This window comes from Mustela nivalis, assembly GCF_964662115.1.
Source record: "Mustela nivalis genome assembly, chromosome: 11".
NCBI classification, from domain to species: domain Eukaryota; kingdom Metazoa; phylum Chordata; class Mammalia; order Carnivora; family Mustelidae; genus Mustela; species Mustela nivalis.
The window spans coordinates 20,626,646-20,637,464 of record NC_139030.1 but is presented as its reverse complement, the minus strand read 5'-3'; the positions used below and the strand labels follow the sequence as shown (position 1 = coordinate 20,637,464).

Genomic DNA, 10,819 nt, shown 5'->3' with positions numbered 1-10,819 from the left:
GCCTTGTGTTCATTTAAGTCTTTGCTTTGCATACATTTAATTTTATCCCCACAACATTAGACCTTTCTTTTGTAATTCCATAGCTTCTCTACTGAGAAACAAGGCATCAAGGTAAATCTGCAGTTAAACTTCCAACTCAGACTTTAAGGTGATATACCGGTTATGGAATTTCTTTCAAGCAGAAGAAAGGTTAGTGAAGTTAACTGTACAACTAGCTCACAAAACTAATTTTTATGTCATTGATAAATATAAAGTTGGGAGAAGTAAAATTATAGTACTTTAAACAAACTCTTTGGCAGGATGATATCAAATTACGCCCTTCAAGAAGAAAGGTAAAAAATAAGAACATAATGTAACTTACTTCCCATACTTAATTTCTTTTTGAGAGAAAGTACTTTTAAGGAGTTATAGATGAAAACACTAGTCAAGCAGGCAATAAGAATAATCATTTAAACATGCTATATGGTTTAGTATTTATGAAATAAGAAGGCACAAGAGAAGTGGGCTTAAGTGTAGGAGGTTTTTTTTGTTTGTTTTTTTAAGTTACAAATCTACAATTCAGAAGACAAAGAGAAAAACAAAGACCTTAAGTACCAGCTTTCAAAACCATGGGGGAAATTTTTAAGTTAATGGGCACATGTAGAGACTAAGAAGGTAAGAAGAGGTAAAATTTTCAAGGATAAAATCTGAGAAAAAACCAAACTTTTGGAGAATAAGACACAGAACTAGATTCGTGCCAGGATTAAATAACTCATCTTTTGTTTCAACTATCACCCAATGACTAACTGAATTAAATTCTGGAGAAGATACACATGCTTACATCTTAACAGGTACAAACAAATTTGCTTAATTTATATAACGTATCCTTATTTGGAAAGCAAAGTTAACTTAATAAAATTTTGTTTGATTTTATGATTTGATTCTTTGCACATGTCTATATTACTAATAAACATTATGAGACTTCACAGGATCAGATGCAAGACTATTTTACCTTTCTAAGAAAATATTCTATTATGGTAAGACAAAACTGACAGTCTCCTTACGTATCTTAGTTATCTTAAATTATAAATAATAAGTTATCATCAATGCAGTGAGGTGTAACTACAAAGAAATAGAGTCTATGATTTGGAGCTACAAGAGCCATTTGAAAAACTGACTGCTACTTGTAGCCACAACTCTTTGACACACAGACTGTCAGAGTATTTACAATAGATCATGGAAGTGTTAATAGTGAAGTTTTCTAATTCAAATAGCAACAATGTATTATAAGCCCATCAAGGCTTAAGTGCTTATTATTGTAACATTCTCAAGAAGGGAGAAAATAAAACCTTTATCAACTCTCAGTATTTCTCTGTTTCTGCAGAATTAAAAATCAACATTAATTTAAATGTGTATAATTAAGTATGCTAAAGTGTCAGTACTAGAAAATCTCTTTTATTATTTGGAAAGGCCTGGCACTGCATTTTTTCTGCATAATTTTTTAAAAAGTTTATTTCAATTTTATAAAATATTCTGCTGCTGCCACTTAACGTTCCCCAAAAGAGCATCCAATTGTACTGGGTTCATTCACCATTCAACATAAGGTACAGCTGCCTTGAACCCTGGCCAGGCCTTACTGTCAGGAGACTTTGTAATAAACTTTTCATGTTAAACTTTAATTTGTCTACCAGGACAAACTCAAAAGACACTATTATGTGTGAAGAAAAATACATTTTCCAAAGTGCCTGAAAAGAGAAAGGAACAGTGTGTCTGTTGTTTCACAGAAAAGAAAAACTCAAGTACTGATATATACTGAGAATTAAAAACAGCAAGTCGGCCTATGGCCATAATGAATTCAAATGACTCACTTAATCTTAACTCTGTATTAAAGAGTTGCCTGTCAGTAGCCTGATAGCACAGTGAATATGGATTGCAAACAATATAAACCTTGAAACACCTATCAGCTAAGTAAAATTCAAAAGATTTTACAATAATTTATCATTTCAACAATTTACTACATCCTTTTATTCCAAAAATTCATCTGAAATATATTCTAAACATAGGGATTTTGACGCAAAAATTTAAAAACCTTCTATAAAATCAACAACTCTTCAGTATCTGATTTCCAGTTTGTCACATACCTTTTACTTTGAAAATGGCTAGCGGCAAACGGCAAGAATTTAAGTCCCTATATAAATGAAAACTCCCATAGTACTCCTCTACCATAAAAGAGCAAGTTCTGAGGCTGCAACATGTGCATGTAAATAAACTCATTCTCTTAAGATGCATTAAGTTAATATTTAATAACGCATACTATGCATTAAACACAATAGTAGGAGCTTTATACATTTCATCTCTAATCCTCACAACTCCAAGTGTTAAGTGCTATCATCCCAATTTTATACCTGAGACTCGGGCTCACAGAAGGTCCACAGCTAATAAGACAATGTAAAAGCCTCCTATTCACCAGCCTTTTCTGTATATAAAGTATATGACATCTGAAAGTATCAATTCTATATCAATTAACCAACAAGTTTTAGAAAATGCTGATACATGAAAAAAAATATATGCATACATATACATATATATATACCAGTGCTTTGTAGGAGCTGAGCAAATTTACCTTTCAGGGTTATGTTTCTTTTTTTTTTTTCTTTTTTTCTTTTTTTTTAGCACACATTGACATTTCTTCCAGATCCTGAATCTAGGATCTATGTAATTCTGTATGCAAATGCATGAGTTACAGAAATATGTAAGATCATTAAGGCAACGGGGTCTCCTTAGACCCTGAAGAAATGGTCTACACAGGCAAATTGATTATTTCTTCAGAACCCAAGTTTACACTTAACAAGTTAAGCCTCAGAAGTGGGCCTAAAATTTTACCCTTGATATGATCATGTTTACTACAAATTACAGAATCCATTATTTAAGGACATACTCATCCAAAACAAAACAAAACAAAAACAACCCCCCCCAAACCAACCCCACAAGGTGTGAAAAGATGAGCACCTAATCACTGTGTGAGGAAAAAACATTCGTTCTCAAATATGCCAAATTTTATTAGGTTGAGGTATGTCCAGGTACTCTAGGTACACTGGTAACCGGCTATATCAAATATTACAACTCGCTTAGCTTCCAGTTAGACTTTAACCACCTTTTAATTACTCAAAAGTTCTTCTAATCAAGGACATCTAAGCTAATAGCAAAGGGTTTCTTCAGAATTACAATTTTGCAAACTACAACCATGGATACTTAGATCTATACACATCTATTTCCTGGGACCTCATATTAGAAAAATCATCTGCTACTTACTAAGCCTTACTTTTACTTAACTTGCTATCCAGGACAATTACACACGGGACAAGATAGCCTCAACAATTTGTTCCTACATAAAAGCAAGCTCAAAAAGAGAAGCACTCTCCACTGCACCTAGTAACAAAAAAGAGAACAAAAAAAACCCAAACTTCAAAAACACAGGTTTGAGCCCAAGGCTCAACCATAAAATGTGTAAATCTGACCCCTGGGGTCCGTGGCACTGACAGTCATTCAACTTTCTTTTCAATAATCCCATTGTGCTTTTTCTGGTACAACAGGCAAGATATGCCTACATTTCACCAACCGGTCGGAACGCCTTATTTCCTTTCTAAAAATTCTCCCGGTGCAAGGCTGGGGGCCGAGGCGTGGGGTGGGCCAGGGAGCCCGAAGCACCGGCGCCAGCCACCGGAGAGAGGAGAACCACGCACGGCACCCGCTCCTGGCAGGCCTTCTGTGGCTGGTTCCCGAGTCCCTGGGGCTGCAAAGGCAGCAAGCAGCAGCCATGGCAGGGACTCGGGAACCTTTCCCCTGCCTCCTCCGCTAGGCCTCGAGGGGTTTGCTTTTCACATGGCCCCCGGGTGGGGGCGGTGGGCACAAGGTAGTGGATGCAGCTGCAGCCGCTGCGGCGGGCCAGGCGAGCAGGGCTCCCTCGGAAGCCGACCTCCCGGCGGGCTGGCAGCAGCAGCACCTCGGCGGGGGCCTGGCTGGATCGCCGATGGTTCGGCGGGGAAGGCCACCTTCTCATACACATCTTTCCCCTGCCTGCCTCCTTCTCCGTTAGCGCTACCGGTTGGCGGGCGGGGGAGGGGAGCGAGGCGCGTTATTCCCGGGGAGCTGGAGGGGGGAGGGGAGGGCATCTCTTACCCGCGTTACTGAGGAGGAGGAGGAGGAGGAGGCGGCTGGAGCGCGGCGCGGCGGGGCGACGGCGGGGCTGGGTGGGTGCAAGTAAGAGTCTTACGAAAGGGAATTAACCCCATCACCAGCCCGGACACCGGCTCCAGCGGCAGCCGCGGCTGGCAGAATCCCGCCCCTTCCCACCACGCACTAGCCCCGCCTCTTCGTTCTCTTTGAGGGACAGTCCACAAATCATAGATTATACATCCTCCGAGTGACATGAGGATCATCCAATCAGACCTGAATAAACTGCTTTCTCTCCACCCCTTTATCTCCTCCTGGGCCGCGGCAGAGCCGTGCCAAGTCTTCCTCCACCCTCAAGGGAAAAAGAACCAATCGGTGATAAGTAACCGCCCTTGAACGACGCAAAGGACAACCAATGGCAAAACTAACAAGACAGCCATTTTGCCCACTTGTAAAAAAGGCACCTTTTCCCACGAGTTGGGAGCCTGAGGTGGAGGAGTTCTGTGGAGTTTTTAATGACCTGGAAATATTGGAAAGACAGCCATACTTCTTCAGGGATTACTTATAGAGCTTTCTTGGAGTTAACATTTTTATTCAACATGTGGGGGGAAGTGAGGAATGCTGCTTAAGGGCTTAGCTCCTCCCTTTAGCGGTAACGGGTTCTAAGCCGAACACCTGGTTTCTCCTGCTTCAGTGGCGGGGGAGGCGGGGCTGTTGCGCTGTTCGGCCTGCAGGGGACTACATTTCCCAATCTGCTTTGCCCCAGCCTCTGTCATTGCCTCCTTTTTCTTCCTTTGAGGCCTGACGGGAATTGTAGTTCCTGGGAGATATCCAGGTCTCTTCGTTGGCCAATGAGAGGGAACAGACTTAAATGATTTGGAGTTTGGGGCGGAGAACCGGTTGCAAGTGAGTGGCGAATCCTTTTCGCCACCCTAACAGAAGACGGAGGCATAAAAGAGAGGGGGGTAGTCAGAGAAGAGTTTTCTCAGAACGCCATACGGGTTTTAGATTGCTGTTGTTTGAACTCTGTTACTTTCACAGTGTCCCGTTGAAGTCACTTCCGCCTTGGGGCGGACGCATGCCAAATCTGTGGCGGGAGTTGGAGATTCGGCAGCGAATATACCAGGTGTGGCTTTTGGAGTGGCGTGGCGGGCAAGTCAGTTTCTGGAGAGAGAGAGAGAGAGAGAGAGAGAGAGAGATAGAGACGAACGGCATGTAATTGTGTTTTAAAAGAAAGAGTGGGTGAAATGAGATGGCGGTAGTTCCTAAGTCCAGAATGCCGTTCTCCACTCCTAGTCTTCAACCCGAGAGTCGCATTTTTATCGTTTGACTTGCTCACTGTTAGATTGCACCCATGTATTCATGGAAGCTGCCTTTAATGTTTTTACCCGCTTTGGTCCTTGGAGTATGGCTTCAGGTTATCTGTTTGACTAAAAATAGGCTTAGAAGTTCTGAAATAACAACTCCCTCGTATACAAACACTATTAAAGACTGCTTGGAAGGAGATAAGCTAGAAGGGTACAGGATTAGTCCTCAAAAATGGCCCACAACCATCCCTCCTCCCCCCCCCCGCGTAAAGCATCAGTGTTGTGGGACCAACAGTCAAAGAATTATCTTTTTTAGTAATTTTTTTATTTTAACTAAAGTTTTTCAACATACAGTATTAGTTTCAGGTGTACGATATAGCTCTCTTGATTTCTTAATGCAGTTGGGATTTTCAGTATAATTTTGCAGTGTAGTTTTCTATATAGATGTTTATTTTTTTGTTTTTGTTGTGTCCTGAATTCAAGTTAAGGAATAGTAAATATGACCATCATTTTATTGAGTGTTTCCTCAGCCAGAATGATAATACGTGCTTTAAGTACATTGTTTTGGGTGGGGTGGGGTGGTGGTGGGCAATCTGCAAGTATTGTTATGTGACATTTAGTTGAAGAAATTGGTGTTCAAGTGACATTCATGAAGACTTTAAGGCCTTGATCGGTAAATTTGGGAGTTGAGATTCATATCCAAATCTGTCTTATTTCTGATCTTTTAATCACTACTCATCTTGCCTCTCAAATATTTATTAATTCCCCAATATGTGCTATAGACACATAAGGAGAGAGAAATGTAAAATTCCATTCTAGAAATCTGGAACAAATGGTGGCAGTCACTAATTGTGATGTATCCTCTGTCATTTGAATAATATGTACTCATTGTATTTAAAAACAAGAAAAATATGAAAAAGGAGGTCATCTGTAATACTGTTATCCAGAGATAATACCATTAAATTTGGGTGAATATCCTTACAGACCCATTACAGGTATAGACATTTGCATGAATGCTATCATACTACCTTTTCTGTGAACTTTTTTTTTTTTTTTTTAATGTGCAACAATGGGCTGTGGATATGACTGGATATATGTTAATATCATTTTAAAATTAACATTTTTGATTGCTGTCTGGTATTCGTTGTATTGCTCTAACATAATCAAGTCCTACTTGATGGATATTCACATTATTTTTTTATGAACTTTATTTGTGGTAAAAAACATAAAATTTACAATCTTAACCATTTTTAAGCATATAGTAGAGTAGTGTCAAGTGTATGTACCTTGTCATTAAACAGATATATGGGACTTTTTCATCTTGTAAAACTGAAACGGTACTTTTGGTACAACTCCTCTTTTTCCCCTCCCACAGCCCTTGGCATCTACCATTCTACTTTTTTTTTAAGAGTTCACCCACTTGAGGTATCTTGTATTGGTGGACTCATGCAGTATTGGTTCTTCTTGACTGGCTTATTTGACTTAACCATTGTATCCTCAAGGTTCAACAGTGTTGTAGCATATGACTGGATTTCCATTTTCAAAGCTGAATAATATTCCTGTGTATGTGTGTCTGTGTTATATTTTATTTATCCATTCCTCTGCCAATAGACATTTAGATTGCTTCTACCTCTTAGCTATTGTGAATAATGCTGCACTCAACATGGGTATGCACTTAAGTCTTCAAGATCCTGTTTTCATTTCTTTTGGATACATGCCCAGAAGTGGGATTGTTGGGTCAATTATTAACTTTTAAAAAGAATGCTCTTGTGAACAAATCTTTATATGCTTTTTTGATTATCCTGTAAATCTGACTTTTTAGAGTTAGGTTATTTAACCACAATTACTTTATAATTCCTGAATTGCTCTTCAGAAAGGTTGTGCCCATTTTCTTTCTTACTAACAGTGTTTGTGAGTGAAAGACCCGCGGATCCCCTTACCCAAGAATCCAACACTGCCACTGGATGCAATCAGCAAGAGGTTCTTTATTGTTACACAGGCGCCTGCGGGTGGTCAGCGCGCGCCTGCGGGTGGTCAGCAGCTCCTGCTAGCTGAGCACACCTGGCTGGGGTGGTGCAGGATTTTTATAGACAGGTGCAAACAAGTTTTGGGTGGGGCGCAACTGATTGGTTGACAGTTTGAACTTTTGAAAAAGGCATATGTGGAGTTTGCTGATTGGCTTTGGGGACCCGCTCGCGCGGAAGAGAGAGGCGGGAAGGGGGAACAAGCTGATTGGTTCTGAGGGCCCGCGCGCGGGAGGAGAGAGGCAGGGAGGGGGAACAAGAAGGGGGAAGGTAGGAATGCCATCATGGCGTCTTCTATAAGCCAAGCAATTACAGAAGGGCAAAAGAGCAATTAATCACGCAATTAATAACCTAATCTACGCCTAAAAGCCAGCGGTTCACAGAAAAGCAAACAAGCGGTTAGTTATCCTATCTGCCAGGGGAGGGGACTTTTCAGGGCAGGGGTCTTTCATTCCCCCCTTTTTCTTTATCATGGATAGAATCTTATATCCATTCGTCTTGTTCCTGCTCTAAGTGGGGTGCAAGGCGCCAGCTTTTGCTTTCTCCTCAGCCAGCCTCCTGCTCCGTCATTTCCCCCTGAACAATCTTGACCCTGAAATCTTTAAGGGGGTTGAAGGTGGAAGGTCTCATCTTCTGTAACTTCTTCGTGCTGAATAGGGGCGTAGAGCTGTCCCTACCTGCTCGGGTCAATATTGATCAGTGGAGAATATATAGGGGAGTTACAAAGGTGGAGGCAGCTGAATCCAGTGCTGACAGTGAAGAGGCGTCCTTGCGCGCGACAAGGATCGTCTGTCGTGGCGAAGTCATTGTAGCAATGGAGTCTCGGCACCAAGTAGAGAAACATGGAACAAAGCAACATATTAAGATTAATAAGGCGATAAGAATGAAAAGCCCGAAAAAGAGATTCGGCCATAGTCCTCCTTCAAATTAGGAACTTAACCATTTACTGAGAGAGAAGGATCTTGTAGGGCCTTAATCTGGGTGTTCATATCCTTTATTATTCCTGTGACATTTTTGTGATAGTCTGGGATGTACACACAACATTCTGTCTTGATAATTGCACATGTGCCATCCTGGGCTGCTGTCAGGACATCCAAGGCCATCCTATTTTGTAGGACTGCCTTGCATATCTGTGACACTTCAGTATTAAGCTGGGAGATGCTATTTAGTGAATCATTGAGTGCCTTTGTACTTGGGAACACATTTCTAGTGAGCCATCCTAGACATCATGTGTTATTTGCCCAAGTACCACTCGTATGATTCTTGTTCCCAGCATAAAACTGCCTTCTGACTGAGCTGTCCAATCATGGGTGTGAGACACAGATGTATATCCCAGATTTGATATATGCCATCCTTAGTATAGCGATGAGGAGGGTTTTGGAACTTAGGCCCATATTGGATTGGGGAGTTATGGCTTGATAGCAATCCCCTTTCCTTCCAAATAGCTCCATGGGCATGTAGTACCAGGAAAGCATATTTGGAGTCAGTATAAATGTTAATTCTTAGGCTTTGGCAATTGCAAAGTGCTAGTGAGCACTATGGCACACCTAGCTTTTCTTATTTTTTTCTATGAAAACTACTGTCATCAGAAAACCAACTGTCATTCGTATTTTTAACAGGGGCATCTTAAATCTGGACAAATAGAGTAAGCAAGATCAATAACTTTTGAACATTTTTGCTCTATAGAGAAAGAAGTACAGTGGTCAGGTTCAGGCATACAGGTAACTAGGTTTAAAGTATGACAAGTTTTAAGTATTACTTATGGCATATCTATAAGTATAGTCCAATATTTAATTAGTTTGTTTCTATCATCCACTGATGGCCTTTGGCTTCTAAGACAAATCTGGACCTGATGTGCCATCATTACAGTCAAGGACTGTCCCATAGTGAGCTTTGAGGCTCTTTTTATGAGGGCTGTTCTATGCTTAGCTAAAGCATCTGTTTGCAATTGCACCTCAACAGAGGTGACTTCTAAGATAAATATGACTAAGGGATAAAACCAATAAGACCTTTGAGTGGTCCAGCCTTAACAATATCCTGATTACAGAGGATCACTGGCAAGTGAGAAAACTTGTCAAAAGATAAGGGGAGTCCCCCATGGATCATTCAATCCACTCAAAGAAAGTGGGGTCATCCATTATCTCCACAAGTCCATAGTTAATCCTATGGAGTGCGATATGGTGGTTTTTAGGCAATTTCATTATCCCAGCCACACATAAGGTGTTAGTTAAGTTATACAATTGTAGGGGAATCAATCCCATTTTCCAGTTGTTTAATCATGTGCTGTGGGGTCTGCTAATATCCCCACAAAACAGTAAGATTGACTAAAGAAGCGATTGTACAACTTCTCTGAAGTTTATCTCAAATTGTTTAGCTTAGGTAAACATTTAAAGACAATCAAATCTAGAATTTAACATTCATAAAGGTGTGTTACTAAAACAATTTTTCTCTCTAAAATAACCCTCATTTCCAGAGATAGCCAAATCAGGACTAATTCACTTGTGAAACAAGTCCAGTTTTAACAAACTTGGCCTAATTATTTACATAAGCTCAGCAAGAACAGTGAGTGTCATCAATAGATCTTTTAGAATCTGCTTTGCTGGAACTTTGTATAAGGAATCTCTAGGTTGAACTTTTAGTAGCCTCTCCAGGCCAGAAGCCAAGCCCTGTACTTGCCATGAGGCATGCCTGCAATGCCTTTGGGCGAATTCCTCTTCCCGAGACTGCACCTACCAAGGAGTGACATTCTTTACTCACCTGGTGGGGCTGCTGGGAACTCTGTAAGCAAGGTATCAGGCCAACAGTCCCAAGGGGCTTTATGGCTCCAGGTTTTATAAAGTCAACCTTAGTTCCTTAAAGCTGTCTGGTCATATCTGAGTCTATGCATGTCTTTCTCAAATATGACATTCCAGTCAAAGCCTTGGTAAAATAACCAGTTTCCAATTCTTTCCTGTTACAAGGAGAACAGATTCTTATTGAACTTATGCAAATGACTGATTGCCTTGGAAGAAAGAATACTTACTAAGACCTTTTGGTTTCAGAGGGTTCAGATAGAGAGAGAAGGTGAATGCCTTGAGCACTTTTACAAATGAGCACTTTTACATCTCTATAAGTTACAGATAACTAGGAGGGAGTATCCCTAGTCTGGAAGAGCAAACATTAGAGAGAACCAGCAATGTTTAAAGACAAAACATTAAGGGACACAACACTATAATCTTTTAGTCCCATGTTACTAAATCTGGTGAATGCGGCTTTAGTCAGTTTTGGAAATTCTTACCCATTTCAGTTTTAGGATTTTCAAGCATATCAAATATCTGTAAAAGTCCTTTATAGGAA

At 40.5% G+C, this 10,819-nt stretch overlaps 1 protein-coding gene across 9 annotated transcripts in view; it reads left to right on the top strand.

The window, feature by feature from the left end:
- Positions 1–4,965: 4,965 nt before the first annotated feature.
- The window catches only part of ZRANB3 (zinc finger RANBP2-type containing 3), a 338,626-nt gene continuing 332,772 nt past the window's right edge, over positions 4,966–10,819 (top strand). For 3 of the 9 annotated variants that reach the window (XM_082689306.1, XM_082689302.1, XM_082689304.1), the window contains exon 1: positions 4,966–5,278. Coding sequence is in view for 1 of the 9 variants with exons in the window: in XM_082689300.1 (XP_082545426.1) it covers positions 5,024–5,058 (35 nt within the window). In the remaining 8 variants the exon portion in view is untranslated. Of the gene's footprint in view, positions 5,279–6,388; positions 6,455–10,819 lie in introns of those variants that run through there. The other 6 variants (XM_082689309.1, XM_082689305.1, XM_082689308.1 and 3 more) reach the window with 4 other exon arrangements.